Source organism: Macaca nemestrina, chromosome 3, assembly GCF_043159975.1.
Source record: "Macaca nemestrina isolate mMacNem1 chromosome 3, mMacNem.hap1, whole genome shotgun sequence".
Lineage (NCBI taxonomy): Eukaryota > Metazoa > Chordata > Mammalia > Primates > Cercopithecidae > Macaca > Macaca nemestrina.
Genome location: NC_092127.1, coordinates 49,891,917 through 49,906,035, shown reverse-complemented (window position 1 = coordinate 49,906,035; position 14,119 = coordinate 49,891,917). Strand labels below are relative to the sequence as shown.

General features: G+C 39.8%; 1 protein-coding gene across 3 annotated transcripts in view; it reads right to left on the bottom strand.

Moving 5' to 3' along the window:
• Nucleotides 1–14,119, bottom strand: part of LOC105493270 (SET domain containing 7, histone lysine methyltransferase) — a 52,396-nt gene that overhangs the window by 20,365 nt on the left and 17,912 nt on the right. For all 3 annotated transcript variants that reach the window (XR_011620960.1, XR_011620959.1, XM_011760792.3), the window contains exons 3-4: nt 8,437–8,638; nt 3,968–4,157 (exon numbers count right to left, since the gene is read on the bottom strand). Coding sequence is in view for 1 of the 3 variants with exons in the window: in XM_011760792.3 (XP_011759094.1) it covers nt 3,968–4,157; nt 8,437–8,638 (392 nt within the window). In the remaining 2 variants the exon portion in view is untranslated. The remainder of the gene's footprint in view (nt 1–3,967; nt 4,158–8,436; nt 8,639–14,119) is intronic.

Here is a 14,119-nt window from a genome sequence, read left to right as displayed (position 1 = left end):
TGCATACTATCTCTTCCAATGCCTGCTGTCCCTTCTTCTGCTCCCTTAGACATGCACAGGCTGCAGGCACATCCTTTACTTTCCCTCCTTTCCTCTAGAGAATGTTATGCCATTTGACTAGAATTCATTTATTCAATTGACAAACATTCATTATAAAAGGTGAGTTAAGCTTAAAAGATGGAGCAGGAATTAGCCGAGGAAAGCAGTTACTATATGGAGGAGGGCTGACCAGGTAAGAAGAAATTCCAGCCAGTGGCATAGGTGAGAAACTCCACAGAAAGTACGTAGAGAACTAGAAGTAGTTTGTGGTGACAAAAGCACACAGAGAAAGGGAGAAGCTGGTGAGGCGACAGGCCAAGGAGTGTTTTACGTGAGATATTTGCATTAATTTCTCTCCTTCCCCAACCATTGGACCCTACAGTCACATAACCCTATACCCCCTAACCCACTGGCTAGTCAACAGGTCAATAATTATAACTGAAAGGGGCAGAGGAGAAACACAAACATGGCAGAACATTAGACTAAAGATCTGTCCATGGGATCTTCAGAGTGCCAGAGCAGCCATGGTTCCTGGCCCTTTTGAGGCTCAAACTATTTAACATTTCAAAATACCTGAGGTCTGCAAGAATCTTGCTGTTAAATTCCCCCTGTCTTTTTTGCCTTAAGTTAATTTGAAGTGAATGTTTATTTGCAACCAGAAGTGTTTTTTTTTTTTTTGAGACAGAATCTCTGTGTGTCACCCAGGCTGGAGTGCAGGGGTGCTATCTTGGTTCACTGCAACCTCCACTTCCTGGGTTCAAGCGGTTCTTGCGCCTCAGCCTCCTGAGTAGCTGGGACTACAGGCATGCACCACCACACCCAGCTAAAGCAACCAGAAATTCTAAAAAAAATAATAATTCCCTTGAGAATTCTCACTCTCAACTTTTTTTTTTTTTTTTTTTTAAGACAGGGTCTCACTCCTGTCGCCCAGGCTGGAGTGCAGTGCACTCGGCTCACTCCAGCCTTGACTTCCTGAGCTCAGATGATCCTCCCACCACTGTCTTCCAAGTAGCTGAGATTACGGGCACATGCCACCATGCCCAGCTAATATATATATATATATTTTTTTTAGTAGAGACAGGATCTTACCATGCTGCCCAGGCTGATCTTGAACTTCTGGGCTCAAATGATCCATCCGGCTCAGCCTCCCAAAGTGCTAGGATTACAGCTGCGAGCTACCAGGCCCAGCCTACTGTTTCTTATTTATAGCAAGAAGAATGTAGTAACAACAACTTTCATTACAGTGTTTTATGGTAGGTGCTAATATCCACATTTGGTAATAAGGAAACAGGTTCTGAAAAAATAAATAACTTGCCCAAGGATAATATAGTAAATGTTAGAGCTAGGTCTCAGATTAGGTGATTCTTAAATTCAGGCACCTGCCACTAAAAATGCTGCTACTTCTGAAGTTTTAAAATTGGCATCACCAATTGGGATCCTCCCTTGTTTCAAGTCTCCTCATTTCTAAATATTATAACAGTGTCTCCTTTTAGAACATAGATCAAGGGCATATATATCAGAGTTTGTAGTTCAAAGATTACTACCTCCTTTTTTTTTTAAATAAACTTTTCATTTTGGAGTAATTTCAAATACATGACATGCATCACTTAATGAAGGGGATACGTTCTGAGAAATGTGTCGTGAGGCGAGTTGGTCATTATGCAAACATCAGAGAGTGTACTCATACAAACCTAGATGGTATAGCCAACTACAAACCTAAGGTATTAATAAATGGTACAGCCTATTGCTCCTAGGCTCCAAACCTGTACAGCGTGTTACTATAGGGAATACTGTAGACAACAGTAACCTAATGGGAAGGATTTGTGTATCTAAACATATCTATATATAGAAAAGATGCAGTAAAAATATGGTATAATCTTAGCTGAGTGCAGTAGTTTATGCCTGTAATCCCAGCACTATGAGAGTCTGAGGCAGGAAGATCGCTTGAGGCCAGGATTTTGAGAGCAGCCTGAGCAATACAGCAATACCCTGTTTCTACAAAAAAATTAAAAATATTTAGCTGGGCGTTGTAGTGCATGCCTGTAGTCTTCGCTACTGGGGAGGCTGAGGCAGGAGAATTGCTTGAGCCCAGGAGCTCAAGGCTGCGGTGGGCTATGATAACACCAGTCCACTCCAGTCTGGGCAACAGAGTGAAATCCTGTCCCTTAAAAAATAAAATGAAAATAAAAACAAAAATATGGCATAATCTTATGGTACCACAGTTATTATGGGCCCATGACTGTATATAGAAAAGTTGCAAAGAAAGCACAGAGCATCCTCACTGTTCCTCCTAATGTTAACTTCTTACAGTACATGGTACATTTGTCAAAATTAAGAAACCAACACAGATACATTACTATGTACTAAACTCTAGACTTTATTTAGATTTCACCAGTTTTTCCACTAACGTCCTTTTTCTCTTCCAGGATCCAATCCAGAATCCCACATTGCATTTAGACTGTCTCCATTTTTAACTTAAAAAAACAAAAAAGACATTTAAAGCAACCCAAATTGGACCTAAATATAAATGCTAAATTTTTCACTTTTGGACAAGCTTCCTTTGGAGATTCTTCTTCAGATCCCAAATAACTAAATACTATTTAAGCCTATTAATGCCTAGATTTATTGTCTTTTCTATTTTTTTCTCCCTATAACCAAACCTGGATCAGAAATACATGCATATATTATTTTCAAGGAATCAGACCAATTCAATAGCTTTCTTAAGCTGTGCCACTCAAAATGCAAAATCTTGATTTTTCTTTGTATATTTTCCAGATTTTCTTTTTTTTGAGATGGAGTCTCGCTCTGTGGCCCAGGCTGGGGTGCAGTGGCCGGATCTCAGCTCACTGCAAGCTCCGCCTCCCAGGTTTATGCCATTCTCCTGCCTCAGCCTCCTGAGTAGCTGGGACTACAGGCGCCCGCCACCTCGCCTGGCTAGTTTTTTGTATTTTTTAGTAGACACGGGGTTTCACCATGTTAGCCAGGATGGTCTCGATCTCCTGACCTCGTGATCCGCCCGTCTCCGCCTCCCAAAGTGCTGGGATTACAGGCTTGAGCCACCGCGCCCGGCCCAGATTTTCTACACTTAGTAATTTTATGCTCAGAAAAAATGTTTAGTGTGACATGTGTACTTCTAAAAGGAAAATAATACTTTTTTCAAATATGGATTCCATTGGGTTCACTCATACACGTGCTCCATGCAAGATGTCGGGCTCGAGATGCCAATATGCATTTATATTTTCCAGTCACAGCTCAGGCTCAATCAACTTTACAGTTTAGAGATCTACTTGATTTGGTTCTTTATTATCATAGTGCAGTTTTTTGGAGAGAGAACCGTTTGAAATCAATTGAATTACTGCTGTCATTTCTTTATTCCCTCACTATATGAGAATTATATACCTAGGCCCTTTGTCACATGACTTTTCGGTATCTCCCACTAATGTGCATGGTGTAATTTCCCTGTCTCACCGATGTCTGGCTTGGCCATGTGACTTGATCAGTGAAAAGTGGGTGAAAGTGCCACCATGTCAGTTCCAAGGTGAGGTTTCAAAAGGCATCACAGGTATCTGCTTATGCTCTGACACTTCTGTGATCCACTGTGGGAAAATCTTGCCCCACATTGCCATTGTCCCTTCAGATTAGGTCCCAGAATTAAGACAGAGAGCTGACTCAAACCTGACCAGAAGCCTCAAGTCTGGCCTGGCCCCCTAAGCCCAGCCTCAGCCAGCTGGAGTACAGCTGCTCGGCAGAGCTGTGGTTGCTGTTGTAAGCCACTAGGGAGGTGCAGTGTCTGTTATACAATAAAACCTGACTAATACATGATTAAAGAGAACTACACAGAAAGGAAAAGAAAAGAAGCTTCTCTCAAATCAGCCCTAACAACCTGCTTTGGAATTGGAGCAACCCATCTGAAGCAGATTCAACTTACTTCCAGGCATCAGCTCAAAGTGAGGCCTCCCTTCTTCAGTGGACATAAGGGTGGCCAGTTTGCCTTCTATCATCTCTCCATCAATAAATTTCCCATACAGTGCGGTCCTCTCATCAGGGTACACATAGGCTATCTTCTCTCCAGTCATCTCCCCATCTTCATTTACTTCTCCTACAAGGCTTCCTCCATCCTGATGGGAGAAACCAAAAACCAGAAAATATTATATATAGTATGTCTAGGACATGAGTTCCAAGAAATTCCTCTTCTGCACTTCCATTATTAATATAGCACCAGTAGGGATAATAACAGTTTAGGAACCCGAGCTTTTCACCTGGGTAAGAAAAACATGATGCATAGCTCCTCATCCAGCTCCATACAAATAAACTGCTAGAAAGTCATGTGCATATGGGGCATGTATGCCTGATTTAGAGAGTGGTAGACTCTGTTGCCGTTTGTAATCCGGGACAAGTTACTGATACTCTATCTTGGTTTGCTATCTAAGAAACAAATAATGTTTCTTTGATATTTGTAACATCAATTACCAACATTTAAAGGAAATGTAACTAAGTGTTATTTTTGGCCAAAATCAAATATGATGATGATCTTTAGCAAGACACTCCTACCCACTATTCATATGATCTCCCTTCTCGATGTTAAATTTTGGATTTCTAGTGTGTTAGGAAAATCTTCAGTTCAAATGTACTTAAGAATTAATTTAGTGTACATGAGTAAAGAGAGCTGTCTGCTCGTTTTCAGCGACAAACAAAAGGATGTCTGGACACTGCCTTTCTGAGACTCCTATACCATCACCTTTTCTGGAATTAGAAGGAAAAGTGAAAAAAGATCAACTAAATCCCACTCCCATCTCAATTCTTTCTTCCCACTCGATTTCCTGCTCCCTCTCACCTCCTTTCAGCAGAGGAGCCCACTGAGCTTCGTGCTTAACTCTTTCATTTATTTCATGCCTAAGGGTCATTGAGTACTTTAGGGCAGAGGCTATCATATAATTCTGTATCTTGATAAGTGGTAGGGACACAGTAGGTGATTCATAAACGCTTTTAAATTGAACTGGGTTACCAAAAAGTAATGAATAATTTAAGCTAGGATGCCAGAGATGTTTCTTTCCTTTTTTTTTTTTCCCATCCAGAAGGTCCTCATGGTATAACTTTGAAAATTTAAGACCTTTGTGAGTTTGATATAACAATAGTAATGCCATGACATCTTTTAAAAGCATGGTTAATTTCTCCAACTTGAGGATCTAGGAACAGCTAGCTACTCAAAGTCAGTGATGTAGGATGACTTTTGAGTGATCCCAAATGCTGCTTTTTTTTTTTGCCTTCTAGGAAAAGAGCTGTAAATTAAAAAATGAATCGTGGCACTTACACAGAAAGAAAAATACTTAGAAGCATTTTTAATGGATAGAAAGTGCACTAGGGATAGTCATTGCTCTTTCTTCTCTTCAAGTTAATTCTTAATAATTGAGAATACATGGAGATGATACTTTCTGCAATGTCTGCCTTCAGGCTTTTAGTGATGATTATTGAATGGAAGGGTATAAGAGCCTTTGTGCTTCTTATACTCTATGCCTAACATAAGCCACCATTACTATTTATTTAAAACAGAAGTCTGTCTTTCCAGGGTCTCACACCTTTCCCCTTAAATGTGTTTGATTTTATTTTATTTTATTTATTTATTTAGTTATTTATTTATTTATTTATTTATTTTGAGACGGAGTCTCGCTCTGTCGCCCAGGCTGGAGTGCCGTGGCACAATCTTGGCTCACTGCAAGCTCCGCCTCCTGGGTTCACGCCATTCTCCTGCCTCAGCCTCCCGAGTAGCTGGGACTACAGGAGCCCGCCACCACGTCCGGCTAATTTTTTTGTATTTTTAGTAGAGACGGGGTTTCACCATGTTAGCCAGGATGGTCTCGATCTCCTGACCTCGGGATCCGCCCGCCTTGGTCTCCCAAAGTGCTGGGATTACAGGCGTGAGCCACCGCACCCGGCCCCTTAAATGTTTAAATTTCTGGTTTCAGAGGGAGTGAATTTATTTGTCCAGAATGATACAGTAGAAATTCTTCTTTCATTTCCAAAAGGAGTTATACATTTTTAATTAAACACCTCATATGAAAAACTTTTTCAAGGTACAGTTTTGAAAGAAATACACTGTTCTTAGAGTGAGCTGACAAATACGGACTGTAGAGAAAATCATCACATTTTCCTCCCCTTGTTCCTACTTTGGCCTGTTAAAAAAATTTCCTCCTCTGCTGTATCAGGTATCAGGGAGTGTGGGGGAAGAAAAGGCTGCTTTTCTCCTCTGCTCACTGGCTCCTCCTCATCGGGGGAGAAATCGTTCATTTGACTGGTGAGCAGCCAGGGTCTGACACTTACTGACACCCATTTCTCTACTGGGTGGGGGTTAAGAGGACAAAGGCTGCTTTTTTGCTCACCAATGCTCCTTCCTACGGCAGAGTCTTTGAGATTTAATAAGATAATTAAGGCTAAAGGTTAAAATGTAGCTATATATTTGGTTTTCAAAATGCAACCACACTGAGCGAGCCCAATTCATTCACCAATCTTGGCGCATCTTTGATCCCATCAGGGGACTTTAACTGACAATGTCACAAGTAAAATGACAGGTAGTAGAAGAATCTGGTAATCCAACACTTTGCCTCTTTCCTATCCTCATCTCTATGTCGAGAGTTCCACTTCTCCTGACTTCAAGATGCACTGTCACATCAGCAGTGCCCCAGCACTGGGCAGCAAGATGCATACCCTGGCTACTCACGAGGCCAGGTTTCAGTCCTCCTACACTAGGCAGCACCTCCACCACTTCTGATCTTTCTGCTTCTCTTCTCCTAAGCAGTCCATGTTACAACTTTTGATCTATCACAGATCCTACCAAGAGGATATTTAAATGCTTTAGCAATTCTTAGAAAATGTTTTACAACATTATTTTCTTATGCCCTATTCCTAGATTATAACTTATTTTTTAAGAACAATAATGTGTAAGTGGATTTAGCTGGGATTACTTTTCTTAACTATGTAACTAATCATTTCTTTGTATTAGAACTTTTTAGTCATAAGGTTTCAGAGTAAAAAACATATTTTCAGCTGGGCGTGGTGGCTCACGCCTGTAATCCTAGCACTTTGGGAGGCCGAGGCAAGGAAATCACCCGAGGTCAGGAGTTTGAGACCAGTGCCTGGCCAACATGGTGAAATCCCATCTTTACTAAAAATACAAAAAATTAGCTGGGCGTGGTGGCATGTGCCTGTAATCCCAGCTACCTGGGAGGCTGAGGCAGGAGAATTGCTTGAACCCAGGAGGTGGAGGTTGCAGTAAGCCGAGATGGCACCACTGCACTCCAGCCTGGGCAACAGAGTGAGACTCTGTCTCAAAACGAAAAAAGTATTTTGACTTAAGTTACGAACAAAATAAAATATTAAGTAAAATATTTTCTGGCCAGGTGTGGTGGCTCATGCCTATAATTTCAGCATTTCAGGAGGCCAAGGCAGGTGGATTGCTTGAGCCCAGGAGTTTGAGACTAGCCTGGGCAATATGGAGAAACCCTGTCCTTAAAAAAAAAAACAAAAATATTAGCCAGATGTGGTGGCACATGCTTGTAATCCCAGCTACTCAGGAGGCTGAGGTGGGAAGATGGCTTGAGTCTGGGAGGTGGAGGTTGTAGTGAGCCAAGATTGTGCCACTGCACTCCAGCCTGGGCAACAGAGCAAGACCCTGTCTCAATAAATATAAAATAAAATAAAATAAAAATAGTGTTTTCTAAGGTCTATTTTCTGAAACATTTTCTGGAAATTCACTAACAACAGATGGGACATTTGAAATGCAAACAAAAATTTGAGCATTAATTTCCAACCATGGGTTCTGCCATATCTTTTTACTTTAATAGACTCCAGAAATATAATAAAATGCTATCAAATACTCAAAGGTGAGTTATTTTTAATCACCTTAATTTAAACAATATAAACCATAAAACACCCTAAAAAGTAGTTAGTGGAATTATAAAATCAAGTAACAACAGTGCAGTAAGCTCCCCCAAATTAAAAATGGCTGGACTGGTTTTTACATATGAGAAACAGGGAATAAAACTAATAGCAACAATAAAATTTTCCACCATCTCCCTCTATGTGCCAAAAGAATTAAAAGCAATGTATTTTGCCTTTATTAGTGATACCATAAAACCAATTTGTCCCAATTTGTTTTAATCATGATTAATTACACCTTTCCAAAACAATGCTGAAAAATAATTAATAATGGATTCAAGGGCCAACAATCTAAGCCAATAGTGAGTAACAGTGAGAGGCCATGCCTCATAAACTCTTGGCGTCAGCTATGGTGACTCTCAGGTTTCACAGCTCCCAAGTTCTAACACAGAATACATTCTACTCTTCATTGTGAAGAGTCACAATATGTTACTTTCCAGCAGAGTGAACAGTCACACGGCTTACTGGGTAATATATCCAGCACACTCCATGCCGAATGTTATCTTTATACTGCCCCTTGAAGATCAGTCTCCCATCTGTGTCGTATTCCTGGGCTGGACCGTTCAGCTCTCCGTCTACATACGTGCCCTGGAGAACTCCCCCATCTTCATAAGTGTAAACTCCCTGGCCCTGCAAGGCATCATCCACATAATAACCCTCCAGGGTGCTGTGAGGAAAGGAAAAACAAAAAGGAATAGTCAGACCATGACTCGACTCTCTTAGAAGAAAGGATCATATCCAAGGAACTGCATGCCCAGTTGTGTCAGCCCTGACATGGATTCAGTGCAGCCTCCTAAATTATCATCGACTGCTAGGGAAAGATGCTTTAGGGACATGGGTAAGACTGAGAAGAAAGATGGAGATTTAATACCTAATCTCACAGTTCCTGGGAATCCTTTTACTCTGCTGGAGAAAATAGAGAAGAAAAAAGCTACTGATGGAAACTAAGAACAAGTTCACTTGAATATGTTTCCAGGCAATAGAAATTCTGATGTTACCTGTTCCACACACAAACCATTCATGTCTAATTTCCCTCAAGAGTGCTCCAGAATTCACTGGTAGTTCTCAAGGGTCTTTCAGATGGCTTGTATACAGTAATCTCTAATGATAAAACGTGGCTTAAAGTGTGTGAATGTCTACATATTTGTTTCAAGTCACTAATGTATTATTTATCAGTGATAGCCATAATTGGTAGTGATACAATACTTCCATCTCCTTGGAAGACATATGGGGATTTATTTAAGTATATCTATGTATGTATGTATATCTATGTATGTACATGTGTATGTGTGTGTGTATACATATACATACATCCATAATCATGGCCAGCAGGGGCAAGTAAGGAAGACTGCAGGCTCCACCCTGCTAATATCCTGATAGTTTGAGACCCATGGTCCTACACAAGAAGAAAGCTCACAGGGGTGCTCACGGTGACTTTACCAGTACTTCTCCATCTCTCTCCTTGTAATACACATTTGCAAGTTCAAGAACATGTTTTCATTCTTAGCCTCTGAAAGTCCCTATGAAATGAAACTAACTTTACCCAAAATTCCCTTTAAGTACTAAAATTTGGAATAAGGAAAGACCAACTCAAATTATCTTTAAAATTTTAAATGTAAGAAAATTTTGAAACAAAGACAGCTTGTTTATTTTAACAGAGGCAGGTAGCATTTATTCATTAATTCAACTAGTAAATTTTTTTTTTTCTTTTTGAGACAGGATCTTGCTCTATCGCCCAGGCTGGAGTGCAGTGGCATGATCAAGGCTCACTGCAGCCTTGAGCTCCTGGGGCTTAAGTCATCTTCCCACCTCAGCCTCCCAAGTAGCTGGGACCACAGGTATGCGCCACCACACCTGGCTAATTTTTGTATTTTTTGTAGAGATGAAGTTTTGTCTTGTTACATAGGCTGGTCTTGAACTCCTGGGCTCAAGGGATCCACCTACCTCGGCCTCCCAGCCACAACTAGTCAACATCTATAGTGTGCCTTCTCAGTAGCAAGCATTGTGTGAGGCTCTAGAGGAGACAAGGAACAAAACAAACACAATGGTATAGGAGAGACTGGCAAGACACACTGTGAACTGGAGCAGATGGGATGCAAAGAGGGCCATGAGGACTTAAGTGGCTGCACCTGACTCTGCCTGGTAAAGTCTTGACTTATTTCAATGAATAACTGAGAATGATCTATAATTATTAAATGAAAAGCACATTCTAAACAACGATAGCTTCTGGTTAAAAGGTAATTACACTATTTGTAGTCTCCCAAGGAGATAAATAGTTTTCTTTCAGTTTTATTTGTACTATCAATGACAAATAGGCTTCCTAAATTCATGAAGAGAATAAAGTACACTTTAGCATAGCTTTTGCATAAATAATCAAAATTCTAAAACAGTGAGGTTGGAAGTAATGAGATTCAACTGTCATTAGACTCCCACAATTAAAAAAAAATCCTTGGTGAAGGGTACTAATCAAGTGACATAATGATATAATTTATGTAGTGCAAGAAACTATTTATTCATTTATCTTCATTTTTAGGATTGCCAGTTATGATACAGGATTCCCAGCTAAGTCTGAATTTCAGATAAACAACAAATAATTTTTTAGTTTATGTATGTTCCAAATAGTGAATGGGATATAATTATACTTACATTTTTTTGTTGAGCAAATTCCAGTTTAACTGGGTGTCCTGGATTTAGCTAGATTTTTATTTGCTCATCCTGGCAACCCTATTGACTTTGGATTCTCAGCAGTATTCAAAATGTTCCTGTGTGAGTTTGGGTAGAATTACTTCCTGACAGACTAGTCTGCCAATATTTCTCAGGGTTATGATCAAATCTACAAGACATAAGTCTTGCAAATCAGACAAAAAATAATATGGCCTTGCAGACATTTCCCCCAACTGTATTCAGTGGCTTGTCCTAACCTCCCTTACCCGTGGAGCCCATCTTCATGTATCTATCAGAGTAAGAAGAACAAACTGCTATTTCCCTCTTAGCCCAACTGACTCAAGGTACACAAATGCAAATTCTTAAGGCATTGGAAAGCAAATCTTACTGCATTATTGTTTCAGCCATCTGCCTGAGGCCACAGCTTAGCTTGCTTGGCAACTTTTAATAGTAACTTGGATGAAATCTGATGACAAAAGGGGGCATATTAAACACATAAACTGGGTTCTTCAGGGTAAAAAAAAGTGATGTCTTTAAAATCCTCTGTCGTTGAGGAAATAAAATATACGTTTCTTAGACTGGCATTCAAGGCACTACCTTTCTCTCTAACTGCTCTTTCCAGAGGAGGCTGGCAAACTATGGTCTGCTGACTGTTTTTGTAAATAAAGTTTACTGGAACAAAGCCATGCATATTCCTTTCTACATCGTCTATGGCTGCTTTCATACTACAAGAGCAGTGTTGAATTGCTGCAGCAGAGACCGTATGTGGCCTACAGAGCCTCGATTTTACTCTCACCACATACAGAAAAAGTTTGCTTATCCCTGCTCTAAAAAGCTCTGCTCATATTGAAAGTTTACTCACTGACCTTTATATAGCTTAGCTTCCACACTATATTTTTCCTTGCTTTCCATAAAACATATGTGAGGAAACGTTTAAAATCCTTAAGGACAGCCAGGGGGAAAAAAAAGTTATGACTTTTTTTTCTTTTCTTTTTTCTTCATTGAAAACAAAAATAATTGTGGGCTAATAATGACTATTCTGAAATTTCTGGCATTTTTCTATCGAAAAAGAAAGAAGCCACTGGATGCAGTGGCTCACGCCTGTAATTCCAGCACTTTGGGAAGCCAAGGCAGGTGGATTGCTTGAGGCCAGGAGTTTAAGACTAGCCTGGCCAACATGGTAAAACCCCAGTTCTACTAAAAATACAAAAATTAGCCAGGGGTGGTAGCACATGCTTATAATCCCAGCTACTCAGAAGGGTGAGGCACAAGAATCATTTGAACCCAAGAGGGAGAGGTTGCAGTGAGCGGAGATCGTGCCACTGCACTCCAGCCTGGGTGACAGCGAGAATCTGTCTCAAAAAAAAAAAAAAAAAAAGACCGGGCATGGTGGTTCATGCCTGTAATCCTGGCACTTTGGAGGCTGAGGCAGGAGGATCACCTGAGGTCAGGAGTTTAAAACTAGCGTGGCCAACATGGTGAAACCCCCTCTCTACTAAAAATACAAAAATTAGCTGGGCATGGTGGCAGGCACCTGTAATCCCAGCTACTCCAAAGGCTGAGGCACGAGAATTGCTTGAGCCCAGGAGGCAGAGGTTGCAGTGAACCGAGATTTTGCTACTGCATTCTAACCTGGGCAACAGAGGGAGACTTCATCTCAAAAAAAAAAAAAAAAAAAAAGAAAGAAAGAAAAGAAAAAGAAAAAAGAAAGAAGCCATGGGAAAATGACATTATTTTGTATCCATTAAAATGTTAATATCTGGTCATATTTGAAAAGTAGGTACATAGAAATAGCCTTCTAATGTTTCTTGGTGAAACTGGATTGAGAGCTGGGTTTCAGAGCAAGTCTGCGGGTTACTGTCTTAAACAGAGCCTACTCATCATCCGCAGGGAGCCTCATTTTCCTACAAAGTAAATCTATCCTGATCTTGGCAGCCCCGCCGTGCACATTACTCATCGGAGCCTAGGCATGTACTATTACAGAACACTCCACGTCTTTATTGATGTTAAATTTACGTGTCCTATTTCTCTAACTAGATTGTAAGCCCTTTATGGGAACAAATTAGGAAATATGCATCCACGTATCCCTCTCCTAACATATAAACTTCATATTGATAATTCCTAAGCAAAAGAATAGAAATGGAAAGCAGGATCATTTTGCATTGAGAAGAGAAGATTGAGAAGGAACATGACAGTGTTATTCAAGTGCAGGGAGCATTCTTTATATGAATTCGATATGCCTATAGGCTGTACGTGAGCAAAGTTTCTTAAACTTCCTATGCTTCATTTCTTCATTTGTAAATTGGACTACTCAGAGCATTGTTATAAGGGTTAAATGGGTTAATACATATCAAATGCTTAGAATATGGTCTGGCACATAGTGATTGCTTAAATAAAGAACAGCTATTATTATTAAACATGCATATTCATGTGTATGATGGCAAGCTTCCTACTAAAAAACTGGGTTTAAAAAGCATCATCAAAGAAACAGTTATGAAACACTGAAATAGATAAAGAAATTTATAAAACTGCATTAAATCTATTTTTAAAGAATAAGCAAGAAAAATTCCTATCTGCAATAATTTATGAGTGATCCAATTGACTGGAAAAAAATAAGTGCCTCTAAAAAAAAGCAGTATGTGTTCACTGTAAAACAAACACATAAAAAGCAACTCAAGCAGTACTAAGAGGCAGAAAGTAGAAATTCTCAGTCCTCTTCCCCAATTTCACATATAATATTTAAGACTTTTTTCATTTCTTTTTTTAAGATGAAGTCTCGCTCTGTTGCCTAGGCTGGAATACAGTGGTACGATCTCGGCTCACTGCAATCTCTGCCTCCTGGGTTCAAGCAATTCTCTTGCCTCAGCCTCCTGAGTAGCTGGGATCACAGGTGTGTGCCACCACACCTGGTTAATTTTTGCATTTTTAGTAGAGATGGGTTTTCACAGTGTTGACTAACCTGGTCTTCAACTCCTGACCTCAAGTGATCCACCCGACTTAGCCTCCCAAAGTGCTGGGATTACAGGCGTGAGCCACCACACCCGGCCACTCTCCTCATTTCTATACCATGCATTTTCCTACCTTTTGTTTTTGTTATTTTAATAAAAATGGGATCATACTATACAGAATGTTCTTAACGTGCTTAACTTGTATTTAAAGTTCCTTTCAACATCTTGGCAGATTCTTTAGTATGTTAAGAAATTACAAAAATGGTCTTACAATTGTATGATTTTTCTGGTACCATCATCTGAATCAAACAACTGGAAAATGTTGAGGAAATTAAAACAAATTTTAATTAAATTTCTTTTTCTGCACATAGACTAATTTTGCCTGTTTTATCCAACCTCTTGTACTTAGCAGTTAAATTTCGAGAAATCAGTTGAATTAAGAAATCTGACTTACAAAGAAATGGAGAAATTCTATAGTTGTTTTCCTAGACTTACATATCTGTATTTCCTAGACTTACATATCTGTATTTTATTCA